Source organism: Choloepus didactylus, chromosome 4, assembly GCF_015220235.1.
Source record: "Choloepus didactylus isolate mChoDid1 chromosome 4, mChoDid1.pri, whole genome shotgun sequence".
NCBI lineage: Eukaryota > Metazoa > Chordata > Mammalia > Pilosa > Megalonychidae > Choloepus > Choloepus didactylus.
The window spans coordinates 101007385-101023942 of record NC_051310.1 but is presented as its reverse complement, the minus strand read 5'-3'; the positions used below and the strand labels follow the sequence as shown (position 1 = coordinate 101023942).

The window sequence follows — 16558 nt, the reverse complement described above, 5'->3', positions numbered from 1 at the left end:
TTCCGATGCAGCCATTCAGTCACCTTGTGCATCGTTGGTTTAAGGCTGTGGAATCTCGCTAGGGCATCCACTTCTGCATTACCTGGCAGTGAGTAAACAATATGGGCAGAAACATGGAAAGCAGTTACCTTACATTTCTGGCATGCCGTCCAGATGTCTTCTCACAGTTCCTTCCCCCATAGGGGAGGAACCGTCCATTGCTCCTGCTTCCATGTGGCTATCCATACTGTTAGACCTCGATATACAGCCCAGTTATCTGGGCAGACGGTCAAGGTGTTTCCTGGTTCATGGACAGTTGCAGTCCACAGCTCAGCCCACTGGCTCCTTTGCAAAGTTCCAGTCTCCCACCAGATGATGTCAGTACTTGGCTGGACAGTCATAGCCGTTCAGGTAGCATGTTGCCCAAGTGCCAATCTGTCAGTATACCATGCAGAGTCAGGTATACTCCCTTGTCTGTCAGTGATGGGCATGGGAGAAGCCACCTTGGGAGGATCAACAGGAGGCAGGGCATGTTGCTCTTCCACATGGGAGACCAGTCCTAAAATTTCATGCATCTCTGCATTTACAGGGCTATTGTTAAAAATGTGGCATTGTAGGACATAGGCTTTCCATTTAGCAGTGTGCTTAGCTGAGCACTCCCTGAATGGGGCTTATTTTTAGTCTCCTGTGTCCACCCCTGTATGGGTATGGTCACCCATAAGGTCACTGGGCACCTTTGAGTTAGACCTTTGACTTGTAACAAAGTATTATAAGCTACACAAAATTGCTTTTCCAATGGACTATATCTGAGTTCTGTGCCCTTCCAAAGTTGGGACCAGAATCTAATAGCCACAGACCCCACCCAAAGCCATATTGGCACTGGCCACATCCAATTCAGAGGATATATCGGGGTCCACCCCCCTTGAAGCCTATGCTTCCATGATAATTTGCTTTGCTTTTATATACACAGCCTGCCATGGAAAATCCCATTCCCGTGCTTTTCCTTTTCTAATTGGGGTTTACAAAGGTTTTTAAATTTTTAAATAGGGTATAAACAGTGTCCAATAACCTAATAAACCAAGAAAAGCTATTAATTGTTTAGGAGTTAGCAGTGTAGGATAATTTTGTATTTTAACAACAACAGCTGAAGAAATAGCTTTAGCTTTACCCAACCAGACAGTACCCAAGAACTTGATATGATGTCCAGGCTCTTGTAATTTTTTTTGATTTATCATCCTTCCTCAACTTTCAAGGTGGGTCACCACTGTACTAATGGTAATTCTAGTTCTGGAAAAGAATTGCTGGTTAGCACGATATGCTGAAACACAGGGATTGTCGTTTTCTTTAAATCTTGTGCTACCAGTCCATGGCAGATGGTGGGACTGTGGAGGTGTCCTTGTGGAAGCACAGCAAATGTCCATTGTTGGTTTTCCCACGTGAAGGTGGACGCAGTCTGGCTGGAAGAATAGAGTGGGAAGTCGAGTCACGTTGCCCTGAATTCAGGAGCTTCTCTGAATGGATTCAGGAGCTGCTCTGAATGGTGGCAGGTTCAGAGCTCAATGTGGAGATAGTCTGCCAGTGTTATATTTTAAACACAGATTTCCAGGAAAATAACAAGTGCTAAGGAGGATACAGAGAAATAGGAACCCTTGTACATTGTTGGTGGGGATGCAAAATCATGCAGCTGCTGTGGAAAACAGTGTGATGATTATTCAGAAAGTTGAACATAAAACTACTGTATTACCCAGCAATCCCACTTTTAGGTATACCCAGAAGAATTGAAAGCAGATATTGCACACTAATGTTTATAGTGGCTTTATTCACAATTGCCAAAAGATGGAAGCAACCCTAGTATCCATCAGCCAGTGAATGGATAAACAAAATGTGGTCTATACATACAATGGAATATTAAACAACCTTAAAAAGGAATGGAGTTCTGATACATGCCGTATGTGGATGAACCTTGAAGACATTAGTTGTGTGAAATAAGTCAGGCACAAAGGGGCAGACATTGTATGAGTCCACTTATATGAAATAGCTAGAGGTGGGGGCAGGGAGAATGAAAGTGAATCATAAGGGTATAGAGTTTCTTTTTGGGGTGATGGTAATATTATAGTATTGGATAGTACAATATTATGAATTGATTAATCTCACTGAATGTTGTGCTTGGGAGTGGTTGAGATGGGAAAAATTATGTTGTATGTATGTTTCCACAATTAAAAAAAAAAAAAAAGAATAAAGAGAGGGCTGGTCTAATAACATGAGCCTGAGAGAGAACTCCTTATTTATAAGTATGAAGTGATCTTCAAGATATACTGCTAAATGAAGATAAAAGTGCATAGTTACTTGTATAAAAAAAAAAAAAAGAGCAACTAAAGAGACAATGACAATTAAATGCAGCACAGGATCCTGGAGGAGATCTAATAATGAGGGAGAAAAGCTCTAAAGGGTGTTATTGGGACTGTGAAAAAATTAGAATATAGACCTTAAGCTTTGTATCAGTGTTAAATTTCTTGCACTTGGTAACCTTGCTTACAGTGGTTACACAAGTGAATATCCGTGTTTTCAGGCAATGTACATGGAAGTATTATGTGTTAAAGGAGCATGATTATACAACTTACTCTCAAATGTTCAGAAGATGATTCATAGATAAGAAAGAAGGAAAGAAGGAAGGAAGGAAGGAATGATGAGGCAAATGTAGCAAAAAGTTAAAATTGGTGGATCTGGGTATTTAGGGGTGGGGGTATGTTGGAGTTCTCTGAATGGGTTTTCTATTATTTTTGCAGCTGTCTTGTAAGTTTGAAATTATTCCAAACTAAAAAGTTTAAAGATAAAAAACAGATTTCCATTATTAGTTATTTTGATATACATTTAGCCTGGAGCAATAGAAGTCATTAGTTGATTTCAGACCCATTATTTCTGTATATAACTGTACTCTTCAGCAGTATTGTTGTAACTGAATGTGTTTGATAGTAGAGTTAGACCAATTTCTGGTTTGATCATTAAGTTCTGTCTAAGGATTTTGCATTTAGTATATTTAGTAGTCTTCCATTAGGCATAGATTAGTGGGAAACTTGTTTTGAAATAATTAAAAAATATTTTTAATAGTAGGGAACTAATTGGCATTTTCCATTTTATTAGTTAAGAATGTTAGTAGTAAAGTGGTAAGCATAATAGCCCAATTTTTGCTATTAAGGAAGTATTTTATAAATATATTTATGAAACTTGAGTATTGTTTACACAACAGTTTTCTTTAAAGTACGCATGCTTAACAGAGTAAAAAAATCTGTTTGTATGACAAAATTCTTTCCCTTTTTTTCTCTCTTTGTAGGCCTCGTTGCTTCGATTTCAAAGTACCTTGGTAATCGCTGAGCATGCAAATGATACTCTAGCACCCATAACTTTAAACACCATCACTGCCGCCAAACGTCTTGGAGGTGAAGTGTCCTGCTTAGTAGCTGGAACCAAATGTGACAAGGTGAGAAATTTTTAAGGTCAGCCATAGCAAATATAATCTCCATCAAGAGACAGGGAAAAATGGCAACAGAGAATTATGCTGAGGACTGTAACCCAAACTGGGCTCTAATCCTCATTAAATGGCCAGTGTCACCACCCTTACTACGTGTGAAAAAGGTACTAAAAGGTTTGCTCACTAAGCGTTTTATCTTTTGAAATGAGGAAGAATACTTGATTTAGTTTTACTGGCACCATGATGTGCCTTCAGGTACAAAATAGAATTATAATATTTCAGTCCCCTTAGAGGTTAATAGCCAATCCCTTTTTTGTATTTATGAATATACTTGCTAATTGCTTTTAGTTCCTGAAAGTGGTAAATCTGGACAAAGTATCATGGGTGTTAATTTTTAGTTGGTATAAGAATTGAAATGTAACTATTGTTCTTTCCAAACTATGGCTGTCACTAAGAGATATTCTTGTTTTGTTTTTGTTGTTGTTTTGTGGTTGTTGAAATAAGACCATGACAGCTTTGAAAACAAACCCTCTGGAAAGGTGTTACGTGGTTTGCAGAGTGTGTGCCACTGGGATGCAGTGTAGTTGTAACTGTGCTTCAGTTAAGTTTGCACAGCTTGAGCCACTAAGTCCCTCTCACACTGTGCAGGAGCTGCTGAGCATGTAGTTGGGGCTTGGACCTCAGAGGGGGAAATCTGGTAAGGGCATGTTTCTTTCTACAGGATTTTATTTATTTATTTATTTGAGTGGCTTTAATGCAGAGCATGTGATAATTCGTGTTCAGAAAACTAGTGTCACTTCTGTGTAATTACCTATGTGAAATTGATATTTAAAAGAATGGATTTGAGCAGGATTAAGATTAGGTAAATTATGTGGATTTCTTTATCTGAATTCTGCTAACAATATATCGGTGATATAAGCCACAATACATAATGATATGGCTAAGCTATTTTTTTAGTTGCTCTGTTTTCAGATGTATCAGTTCTAGCTTTGTGTGTGCGTGTGTGTGCTGTGATTAAATAATTATTCTAATATTAGTTGAAAATGTTTACAGTGATATTTTATTTAGCCTATTTTAAGGAAAATCAAAACAGAAATCATCTTCCCTCCTCAGTCACAGTATTATTATCAGGTTATATTCTGCCTTAAAGAAAAATAATCACTACCTGAATAAAGAAACTATTGATAATCTAGCCAGGTTCAGTATTACACTGTTTTGTCTAGCTTATGATAAACATAAGCAGCAAGTATTCTTCTCAGTAGTGCCAGGAATTTTTGGCAGTAAAAAGAGGTGGTTTCAATGGGAAAATTCTGTTCCATTTTATATCTTGGGCTTGTATACACCTCCTTTGGAATTAACTAGGGTGTTTTAATTGGAAATTCTTTTAAAGATAGAGATGCTAAATGCATCCATAATATAGTGGTGATAGTAGGGGCCTCTGTTGTACAAGCTTGTCTGCTGGTCTTGGCTTAAATTTGATGATTCACCAGAGGTCCTTTTTTTAAAAAAATTTTAATTTTGAAATACTTTTAAACTTACAAGACAGTTACAAAAATAATGCAGACCCCACACAGAGAACTCCAACATAGCCCTACCCACCCAGATAACTCTATCTACCAATTTTAAAATTTTGCCACATTTATCATATCATTCTCTCCCTCCCTCTCTCTTTTTCTCTTTCTTTCTTTCTTCTGTCCATCTATCTGCCTATTTATCAAGCCATTTTCTGAACATTTAAGTATAGGTTGTATATATCATGTTCCTCACGCTTAATACTGTTATGTACGTTTTCTAAGAACAAGGATATTTACTTATGTAACCACCTTAAGTACAGTTGTTGAGTTTAATAAATTTAACATTGATATAAAGCTTATAGTAAATATTCCAATTTTTTCATACATCCCAATAATATCCCTTTGAACCTTTTATCCTCCCTTGCTAGATGGCCATCTAGGATCATGCATTGCTTTTAATTGTCATTGTCTCTTTAGTTGCTCTTTTTTTTTTTAATTGTGGGAACATGTATACAACATAAACTTTTCCATCTCACCCCCTCCCAAGCATACCATTCTGTGGGTTTAATCACATTCACAATGTTGTGGTACCTCCACCACCTTCCATTACTGAGACTCTTCTATCACCCCAAACAGAAACCCTACACCCATTATGCATTAATTTCCCATTACCCCTGTTCCCCATCTTTGGCAACTTGTATTCTAATTTCTGTCTCTATGAGCTTGCGTATTCTCTGATATTTTGTTTGTAGTTACCAAGGGGCTTAAATTTAACATCCTGAATTTTTAACAATCTTGTTTTCTTTGATGTCAACTTCAATAGTATACACAAACTATATTTCTATATGCCATATTCCTCCACTTTCATGTAGTCTTGTCACACTTTCCATGTTTATTCATTATGAGTCCAAAATCACTGATTTATTGTTACATTTTATGCATTTGCCTTTTACTATCATATAGGAAGTGAAAAGTGGAGTTACAAATCAAATACAGAATAGTACTGGCATTTATATTTACCCTTGTTGCTACACTCACTGAGATCTTTATTTTTTCATGTGGCTTTAATCTATCTTCTGTGGTCCTTTCCTTTCAACATGCAGAACTCTATTTAACATCTCTTGTAGGGCTTGTCTAAAGGTGAAGAACTTCCTTTCTTTTGCTTATCTGAGAATGTCTTAATCTCTCCCTCGTTTTTGAAACACAGTTTCGCAGGATATAGAGATCTTGGTTGGCAATATTTTACTTTCAGCACTTTAATAAATATGTCATCCCATTGTCTTCTTGCCTCCATGGTTTCCAATGAGAAGTCGGCATTTAATCTTGTAGAGGCTCCTTTGTATGTGATACAGGCTTCCCTCTTGCGGCCTTCAGAATTCTCTCTTTATCTTTGGCATTTTGACAGTTCAATTATAACATGGTGTGGTGTCGGTCTATTTGTGATTATCCTGTTTGGAGTTCGTTGAGTGTCTTGAGTGTGTATATTCATGTCTTTTGTTAAATTTGGGAAGTTTTCGGACACGGTTTCTTTGAATATTCTTTTTGCACCTTTCTATCCATTCTGGATTCCCAAATGTGTATATTGGTACACTTGATAGTGTCCCACAGATTCCTTAGGCTCTGTTCACTTTTCTTCATTCTTTCCTCTTTCTGCTCCTCAGACTGAATGACTTCAATTGTCTTATCTTCAAGTTCTCTAGTTCTTTCTTCTGCCAGCTCCAATTTGCCGTTGAAACCCTCTAGGGAATTTTTCATTTCTGTTACTGTGGTCTTCAGCTCTGGTTCTTTTTCATAATTTCCATCTTTCTATTGATACTCTTTGTGTTCATCTGTTGTTTTCCTGATTTCCTTTAGTTCTTTGTCCATGTTTTCCTTTAGCTCTTTGAGCATATTTAGGACCATTTTTTCAAAGTCTTTGTCTGGTATGTCCCAGATCTGGTCCTCCACACTGATGATTTCTAATGCTTTAGCCTTCCTCTTTGCCTGGGCCATCACTTCCTATTTCTTTGTGTGTTTGTGACTCTTTGTTGAAACCTGGACATTTTGATATTTAATGTGTTATTGGTGGAATTTAGACTCGGAGGCATCTGTTCCTTAGCTTGTATCCAGCTACTATTATGACAGAGCTTCCTTTGATTGCCAGGAGCTGACAAAAAAGAGGAGGAGGAGGAGGAGAAAATACCTTTCCAGTCTTTGCAGATTGATCTATGCAAGTGCTCTCCTTCAGTGCTTATCCAAACAATGAGTTTAGAGAACAGCTCCAGGCCAAAGCTTAAGGCCCTCCCTCATCCTTTTCTGTGCATGAGTCTCATCTTGGGCCTGTTCTTGTGGTTTACATGGTTCTTAATGTCCTATCTTCCCTAGGAAACGGTTTCCTCCCAGTCCTGGGCACTGCACTGTATGTCCTGTAGCCAGCAATTCCTTGACCCAGGCAGCATGACTTGATTCCTCTTCCACAGCATTCTTTAGGAGAGCTCTGTGAGCTGCCTTCTACACACAGAGATGGTGAGTCCCTCAGGCCACCACCTGACAAGTTGGGCCAGACGTACATGCTTTCTGTATGTGCGTGAGGGTTACTCTGTGCCTTCTAGAACTGGGACCAGCAATCTGCACTGGGGGTGTTGTCTGGCTCTGCCAAGCTTGTGAGGGGTGGGGGAGGCGCCAGCCAGGGTACCAGGAGATCCTACCTCTTTTCGGTTGCCTTTTTCTTGATTTGGTGCTTGCCCTGTTACTGCAGTCCCTTAACTGTTTTCTGGAGCTTGAGAAAGATGTTTCTGCTGGTTCCTGCTCATTGCTTCTAGCTTCTATGGGAGCAGAGCACTGGTGCATGTTGTTTTACCATCTTGAACTTCAGTCCACCAGAGGTAACTTTTGCCCTGTGCCCTCTCTTCAGTGAACATTGCAACCTCAGAGTCCATTGAGGGGGACAGGAGGTGCAGCCTTTTATGCCAGCTCATCAGTGAATCAGTGAATCAGCGAATCCGCATAGAGGTCAAGAAGAAGACAGAAGACCATAACATGACTGGCGTGACTCTGCTGTAGCAGATGCCAGTTATGCTGTAATTAAGGATCTTTAGAAAGGGAAATTCTAATTGTTGTCTGTATACAGAAAATTGAGAGGTTGGAAAGCTTTTTCAGAGCCCCATCTTGATCCCAAAGAAGAAAAATGAGGAATTGAAATTGAAAATATTTTGCTTTGTTCTAGATAAATAAATTTACTGGGACAGAAACTCAGTGGTTGACAATGAGATATTACATAAGATTTCTTCTATTACCTGGGATCACTAATTTGAAAATCAGCAGACATTATTATTGCCAAATCAAGTACAATGGCCCAGAAACCAGGATAGTTAAGTCCTGTTCTTTACCTCTAGGAAACCGTAAATGTAAAATGTTTTGGCTGTGTTGTTATTGTGTGAGAGAGGACCTAACCATTACCTCATTTTCACCATTTCTAAAATGATGAATTTGCACTTGCCTTGAACCAAAGTAAAGAGCACAGTTTACATCTAAATTTTAATAGAGAGCCACGTTGATTTTGGTTTATCAGTTAGTACTTTTTTTTTTTAAGTCAGGAGTATTTGCAAAAAATCCTCTGTAGTAAGCTTGTGTAAGGTCAGTTGGCAGTGAAATCAATTGGCATAAGATTGTCTCTGTCAAAGGATATAGTTTTTTATTCCTCATTAACAATCTGTTTCTAAGGGGACCATTTTTTTTACATTGGTCAATGAGAATTTTATACTCTGTTGGTATTTGTAGAGGTGGCTCTATTTGTATATTTCTCTTAGATGGATAATTAAAAACTTTTAATCACAGGTGGCACAGGAGCTCTGCAAAGTAGCAGGTGTAGCAAAAGTTCTTGTGGCTCAGAATGATGTGTACAAAGGCCTTCTTCCAGGTGAGTTTTCCTTTGGAAAAAGTGGAGTGCCTAATTATGCTTGAATGTATGAAAATGAGAATATTATGAAATGTGTTTATCAAATGTGTTTAATTCTCAGAGGAACTGACACCATTGATTTTGTCAACCCAGAAGCAGTTCAATTACACACACATCTGTGCTGGAGCATCTGCCTTTGGAAAGGTGAGAAGATTGAGAATGTGGAATCTGATGTCATTGCTTGGAGGGGTTGGATTTCATTTTGAGAAAATGTACAACAGATATTGTACAGATAGTCAATCCTGATTTTTCTCAATTAAAGGATAATTTTGCTAAAATTTATTCTTTCATGTTTTTGTCATAATTTCTGTTAAAATGCCATTTCCAGGTTTCAAATTTTGTTGGAGAAAACTTTCTTTAGGCTATTATTTTAAAATTATCTTTGTTTAAAAACCAAATTAGACTCTGTGTGTATGAGAGATAGAATGTCATTTGTGTAAATAACACATCTTAAGGGATGGTTTATTTGTGCGGCTGACGAATATTTAGAAAGACCGAATTCTATCTACTTGGGGGATTTGGGAAAGACTGTGAGATGGTTAGATATCCTCAGGGTAAAGAAAGCTGTAATTTGATCATGTGCGTTGTGATATGTCTGAAGAAAGAATGTGCTAGCAGATGGGCAGTGGTCTGTATGAAGTTGGGGGAGTCCAAGAGGTGAGATTTGTCAGTGGATCTGTCTGCTTCTCTGTGGCCGTGGGTATTAACCTAGCTCCCTTTTCTTTTATTCCATTCCTAATAAGCTGCAGTTTTTAGTCTTGATTTTTCTTTTTAAAGTTATAAAATGAGTTGTAAGCAACTTTGTTCTTATTGTAAAGGATGCATATGATTTAAAGTATCAAAATCCCCCTATTTTATCCTCAACTTACCCTCCCCTCTTCAAAGTTGCTGCTGCTAAAAATTGTACATTCTTTTAGGCCTGTTTCTATGGATTTAAAAATTATAATATGTGTACAAATATTTTTTTATTTCCAAAATGGGATACTAGCACATGAATTGTTTTGTGACTAGTGATTTTTACTTAAATAGTATGTCTTGATGATATTAGCTCATAATGTGTCTGTCTCATTTTTTATGGGACATGTTTAAGCAAGGAAGGATAGTTAGGTTGTTTCTAATTTTTTGCATTTACAAGATTTGCTGCTAGGAAACATCCCTGTGCATACATTTTTTTTAAATTCAATTTTATTGATATGTATTCACATACCGTGTGCATACATTTTTGTATACATTTGCTAGTATTTATTTAAAATAGAGTTCTCCAGTGAAATATCTTGTTCAAAGACTAAGTGCATTTAAAATTTTGATAGGTATTACTAGATTGTTCTCCTGAAAGGTTGCATTTTGGAATGTCTTGTCAACACTTGGTATTATACATTTTAATGTTTTTTTCCCTGGTCTGGGGGGTGAAAAATTGTATCCTTTTTGTTTTGCATTTCTCTGCTTGCTAGTGAGATTGAACATCTTTTCTTATATTTATGTTCATTTTTATTTCTTCTGTGGATTGTCGTGAGTTGGCTTTTTTTCCTTTTTAAATCACAATTATGTTGCCACTGATTTTTTTTTTTTTTTTTTTTTTTTTTTGAGCTGGGTTAAAGCACTTCATTTTTTTTTTTAAATTAAATTCAGTTTTATTGAGATACATTCACATACCATACAATCATCCATTGTGTTCATAGTACCATTATATAGTTACTCATTCATCACCCCAATCTATTTTTGAACATTTTCCTTACACCAGAAAGAATAAGAATAAAAAATAAACGTAAAAAAGAATACTCAAATCATGACCCCCATCCCACTCTATTTTTCATTTAGTTTTTTCTCCCATTTTTCTACTTATCCATCCATACACTAGATAAAGGGAGTGCGATCCACAAGGTTTTCACAATCACAGTGTCACCCATTGTAAGCTATATTGTTATATGATCGTCTTCAAGAATCAAGGCTACTAAGTTGGAGTTTGATAGTTTAAGGTATTTACTTCTAGCTATTCCGATACATTAAAACCTATAAAGCGTTATCTATATAGTATGTAAGAATGTCCACCAGAGTGACCTCTCGACTCCCATTTGAATGTCTCAGCCAGTGAAACTATTTTGTTTCATTTTGCACCCCCCTTTTGGTCAATAAGATGTTCTCAATTCCACACCGCCAGGTCCAGATTCATCCCCGGGAGTCATATCCTTTGTTGCCAGGGAGATTTACACCCCTGGGAGTCAGATCCCACTTAGGGGGGAGGGCAGTGAGTTCACCTGCTGAATTTGTTGCCATTGATTTTTATGTTTATTTTTGGTTGGTTTTTTATTTTAAAATTTTTTTCTTAAGAATTTTTTTCCTTTTTGTTTTTTTATTTTTATTTTTTTGTGTACCATTGTTTTTTTAATTCAGTTTTATTGATATGTATTCATATACCATACAGTCATCCACAGTATTCAATCAGTTGTTCACAGTACCATCACATAGTTGTGTATTCATCACCAAAATCAATTTTTGAACATTTTTATTACTCCAAAAAAAAAGAATAAAAATACAAGTAAAGAAGAAAGAACACCCCAAATATTCCAGCCCCCTACTATTCACTTAATTTTTGTTCCCATTATCTACTTATCTGTCCGTATACTGGATACAGGGAGTGTGAGCCCCAAGGTTTTCACAATGACACAGTTATACCATGTAAATTACATAATTATGCAATTGTCTTTAAGAATCAAAGCTACTGGGTTACAGTTCAACACTTTCAGGTTTTTCCTTCTAGCTATTCCTATATACTAAAAACTAAAAAGAGATAGCTATATAACATACAAGAATAACCTCCAGAATGATATCTTGACTCCATTTGAAATCTCTCAGCCACTGAAAATTTATTTTATTTCATTCCGCTTCCCTGTTTGGGTCCAGAAGACTTTCTCAGTCCCACAATGCCGGGTCCAGGCTCATCCCCAGAGTCATGTTCCACATTGCCCGGGAGATTAACACCCTTGGGAGTCAGGTCCCACGTAGAAGAGAGGGCAGTGAGTTCACCTGCTGAGTGGGCTTAGCAAGAGAGAGGCCACATCTGAGCAACAAAAGACGTTCTCTGGGGGCTACTCTTAGGCACAATTTTTAGTAGGCTTAGCCTCTCCTTTGCAGTAACAAACTTCATAAGGGCAAGCCCCAGGATCAAGGTCTTGGCCTTCTAAATTGGTAGTCCCCAATGCTTGTGAGAATATCAGGAATTCCCCAGGTGGGGAAGTTTAATATTTCCACATTTTTCCCCAGTCCCTCAGGGGGGCTTTGCAAATACGTTTTTATTCTCTGCCCAAATTACTTTGGGATGTATTGGGGCTTCACATTAACCTGTATAGACCAACCAGATCTTACTCCCTATTCAAAATTCCATGAAGTTTTGATGTTTGAATAAACTGATTGTACAAGTGAAATTATTTAGTGTGCTACAGAAAATATGGATTTTGCACCAAACATCTTTTCCTTTCGTCTCACACAGAAGTTGAAGTTTTAAAACACTGTCAATATCGTTCTTTACCCTTTAGTCTGACTTGCCTTAGTCCCAACCAGATCTGCTTCATTCATATCTCTAATTGAAGTCTGACCCCTTTTTCAGCTTTTTTAAGCAGTTGCTGTATGGGGTAATACTGGAATTCATAGCTGCCAAACTCTAGCTCTGAGTCTCAAGTGTCACACAGATACTCGAAGTGTGTACCACTGATTTTTAAATAGGAGTTTGGGGAACAAAATATGAGCAGTTTTGTCAACTAACCCTCTGAGTGCAATAACAGCTCCAAAGTGTTGCTCTTTCTTGCAAAGTGAATAGCTGGTGAATATCTATCTGTGGTACAGTATTGACTCTGGGCATGAGGAATCACTGCAAGCCATGGAGGGACCTTATATAGTCACCCATGTAAATGTTGTTTGTTTTGTACTCCTAGAATTATCATTTTGAACTCCTTAAAATTTTTCATTTAAGGTTAATATTAATTATTGATTTTAGATGAATTTCTAGGTAATAAAAGAATTTTCAGCCTACAGTGTAAACACATGAATTCAATGGACACTGGTTCTTTTATAAAGTTGTTACATTGCGGATGGTCCTAAGTTGCTTAATTTTTTGTATGAGGTTTTTAGTAATTGATAGTTAAGATGGTTCCACAAACATATATGTCCATGGACTAGTCACTTACCTCCCTTAAGTCTACTTTTCTTATTTGTAAAATGATGGCATTTGACTAGGTGATGTCTAGGATCTACCAATTAGCGATATTAAGAAGTGGGATGAGTTTTCTCTTATGGTCAATTTCCCTTTCCCTGAAGGTAATTAAGTTGGAGACTTGATATACAAGTACTATTCTTCAGGATGTTGTAAAAGGGATTACTATAATATATGAGCTTTGAACTAAAAGATCTTTGTGGACCATTTCATCTCTGAGAATTTTGATTCTATGTAGGAAGACTTTAAAAATTTCAGTGGTCTTGAGTTTCTGTGACAACAGTTCATTTGAAAGATTTTTAGACAAAGGAGGGGTCTTACCAGCTAGATTTTAATACTCTGGACATGACTGCTGTGTTGTGACATAATGGGAGTTTTGAGAACAAGGGTCACATAATGGGTGGTACTTAGCCCCTAAATTGATTTGGAATCAGGAGTCTATATGATGAAGTTAAACAATTTGCCTCATAGTAGTCCATCACCAACTGTGGTTTTACACTTTTATACTGTTTTTTTTTCCCTACAATTTTATAGGGATATATTCACATACCATACAGTTATCCACAGTGTACTGTTTTTTATTTTATACTTTTATACTGGTGTGCTAGAATTTTTAAATGTCATTTTTTTTGTAGATGGGAAGAACACAATGACAGTTACTGCTTCCCCTTCTCAGCGCATATGGTCAAGCCTGTTGGACAGTATAGAGATAGGTCTATTTACTATCCCACCCTCTCAGGAAATTGAGATGGAAGACCAGACCAGAAAGACATACACTTTTAAGCCCCATGGTAATTTGTTTTCAAGATGTGCTAAAATAAAACAAGAAATAAAAAGAGATTAAATTTCAGTCAATTTAGAAAGTTCTAAAACTTTAAAAAGAGGCACAGTCTGCATAATATAAAATTTGTAAGGAATCTGCTCAGCCAGATAACAGTATTCTAGTAATGTTTCCTGAACAGTTTAGGAACTGAACTGAATGTGTTTTAGGAAATGGGTTAGTCACTGAAGCAGGTTTTCAGTATTGATAAATATGGTTGTTTTAGAATTAGATGTCTTCTAAACCTCTTACTTTACAAGTCAGAACTATATTTAATGACATTTAAATTGTTTTCCCAAGCTCCTTGAGGGGGGGGTCTTAATTTTTTCTAACTGTGGTTTTATGAAGTATGATAATTCTCAGTATCTTTTCTACCATGGTTGACAAAGGATTACTATGTAATGTAGTAATATAAATTAGGAAACCTTTCCTGTTGGAAATATGACAGGAGGGATAGTGACTCAGGCTTTCAATACTTGTTAGTTTCAATTTATGTGGAACCATTTATTAGATATGGTTTAGGGTTACACAAAATAAATAGAAGCAATAGAACATCTGTCCTTGGAGTTCTTCTAAATCTGGTTAAGGATCATATAACATGTATATTAAAAATTATTTTTAAATAAGATATTAATATAGTATAATTACACATGCATGTGGGAGGCTGCAGAATAGAGGAGTAATTAGAAGATAATCCTGAGAGAATTCTTAGAGAACAGAGAGGGTTTGGGGGAGGGATAGGAAGAGTAACTTGAATAACATTGTTTTGAGATCATGTGCACTGGAGGCAGTGTCAGGGACCAAGTTCTGGAGATTCCATCTGAGTTCAATCTAGAGATTTCTACACTGTGTAGAAATCAGTGTAGAATTCAGCTTTTCTACCTGGTAATAAAAGGAACACTTTATTTTATTGGTGATTATATAGTATTGAAGTTAATGATATTATCATCTAGGAGAACTTTTGTGTCCAGAAAGTATGCACTTTCAGTCTTTACTGACTCTCTCTGGTTTTAGAGCTCTAGAATCATTGGATTTTAAGACAGAAGGGTAAAGATTCTCTTCCCTTCATCTTGAGGTGAGGTAAATGAGACCCATGAAGATAGTGGCTTTCGCCAGGAGCCCAGCTAGTGAGAGCAAAGTTATCACATGTATCCATTCCGGAGAGGTTATGTGCACGCATAAGGAAAAGTGTATGCTCTTAATGCATATTTTACAGGCTGTTCTTCATCTTCCTCATTCTTTTAATTTTCTGTGGTTGCATAGTATTCCATTCTATGGATAAACTAGATGAACTATAATTTATATAACCTGTCCGTATTTTATTGATGGGCATTTAGGTTACTTTTGATCTTTTTTTCTTTTTTTAATGCAATATCACTTTAAACAAAAGGTCAAAATGTTGGCTTTGAAATTTTTTTCTTTCATGTACATTAAGTAAATATTCACAAATATAAATCTTTCTTTCTTAGTATTTGAGAATTATTATACTCTTCTAAACACTTTTTCTATCTTATCTAAAGTCAGTAATCCATAAATGTCACACTTTGTAAGTGAATTTATTAAAGCAAGTTATCATATCTCATAATTCAACATATTGAATCAAGAGGATTTACTTACTATACCTCTCAAAACTCCTATGTTGTTAAAGTAATGGTAGGCTCTCACTTAATCTGAAAGTCTATCCAAAAAGCTGTGTTTGAGATTGTAGTTTATCTAAAGTTCATGTGAGATATAAGATACATATTTTTTCATAGCACATGGTACACTTTATTGTGACACTCAGTGGAAGCATCTGTAAACCAACTTACTGTGGTGGTGACAGCTGCAACACATGCTTAGGCACTTTTATTATATAAAAAAAGGAGATGTAAGATATTTGAATTAAAATCTCAAAGGAATATGCATTTAGAGAATGCCATTGCTGATAGTTTATAGCCATCAATCAGCATGTATGTGTGTAACTCACAGCTTATTTTGCTTTTAGAACCTTTTGCCAAGAATAGCAGCCAAACTTGATGTTGCCCCAATTTCTGACATCATTGCCATCAAGTCACCTGATACATTTGTGAGAACTATTTATGCAGGTGAGTACCCAGGGAAAATAATTAACCAATATATTGAATCTTAGTAAATTTTAAAAGCAGAGATTAATCTTGAAGATTAGATTTTAAAATAAGCCACGTAGTTGCTTAAAATGGATGATCTTAAAGGTTTCTGAGAAAAATCTTACAATTGCTCACGAAATGGCATTTGCTCTGATAGATCCAGAGCACAGTTCTTTCCTGCCTTGTTATTCAGTTTGCAGAGTAAGATTTTTCCAGTGGTCAATACAAATTAGATTCACCATTTCAATATATTTAGTAAGTGGCACCGGAAAAGCAAAACTTTTTTGTGGTATTCTCAATTGCCTTTGCTTTTCCTACTTCATTTCCATCTGCATTAAGAAATTCCCTTCAGTGTCTCTTGAGTTAATTGATCTGCCGCTAAGAACACTGGTCTCTAGTGGGGCTAGAGAAGGCAGTGAACTCTTTGTTCCTTCTGATTAAAGTTGTGTGTTTCCATATAAATGGTCAATTCTCAAATCAGACCTTTCGTCTTCAGAAATGTTTGAAGGGAAATATTTGGTCATAGT

General features: G+C 36.6%; 1 protein-coding gene across 1 annotated transcript in view; it reads left to right on the top strand.

Annotated features, from left to right (window-relative positions):
* The window catches only part of ETFA (electron transfer flavoprotein subunit alpha), a 124516-nt gene that overhangs the window by 41816 nt on the left and 66142 nt on the right, over nt 1–16558 (top strand). The window contains exons 2-5 of the mRNA XM_037833317.1: nt 3311–3457; nt 8779–8860; nt 8961–9043; nt 15911–16010. Of these exons, the coding sequence (XP_037689245.1) occupies nt 3311–3457; nt 8779–8860; nt 8961–9043; nt 15911–16010 (412 nt within the window). The remainder of the gene's footprint in view (nt 1–3310; nt 3458–8778; nt 8861–8960; nt 9044–15910; nt 16011–16558) is intronic.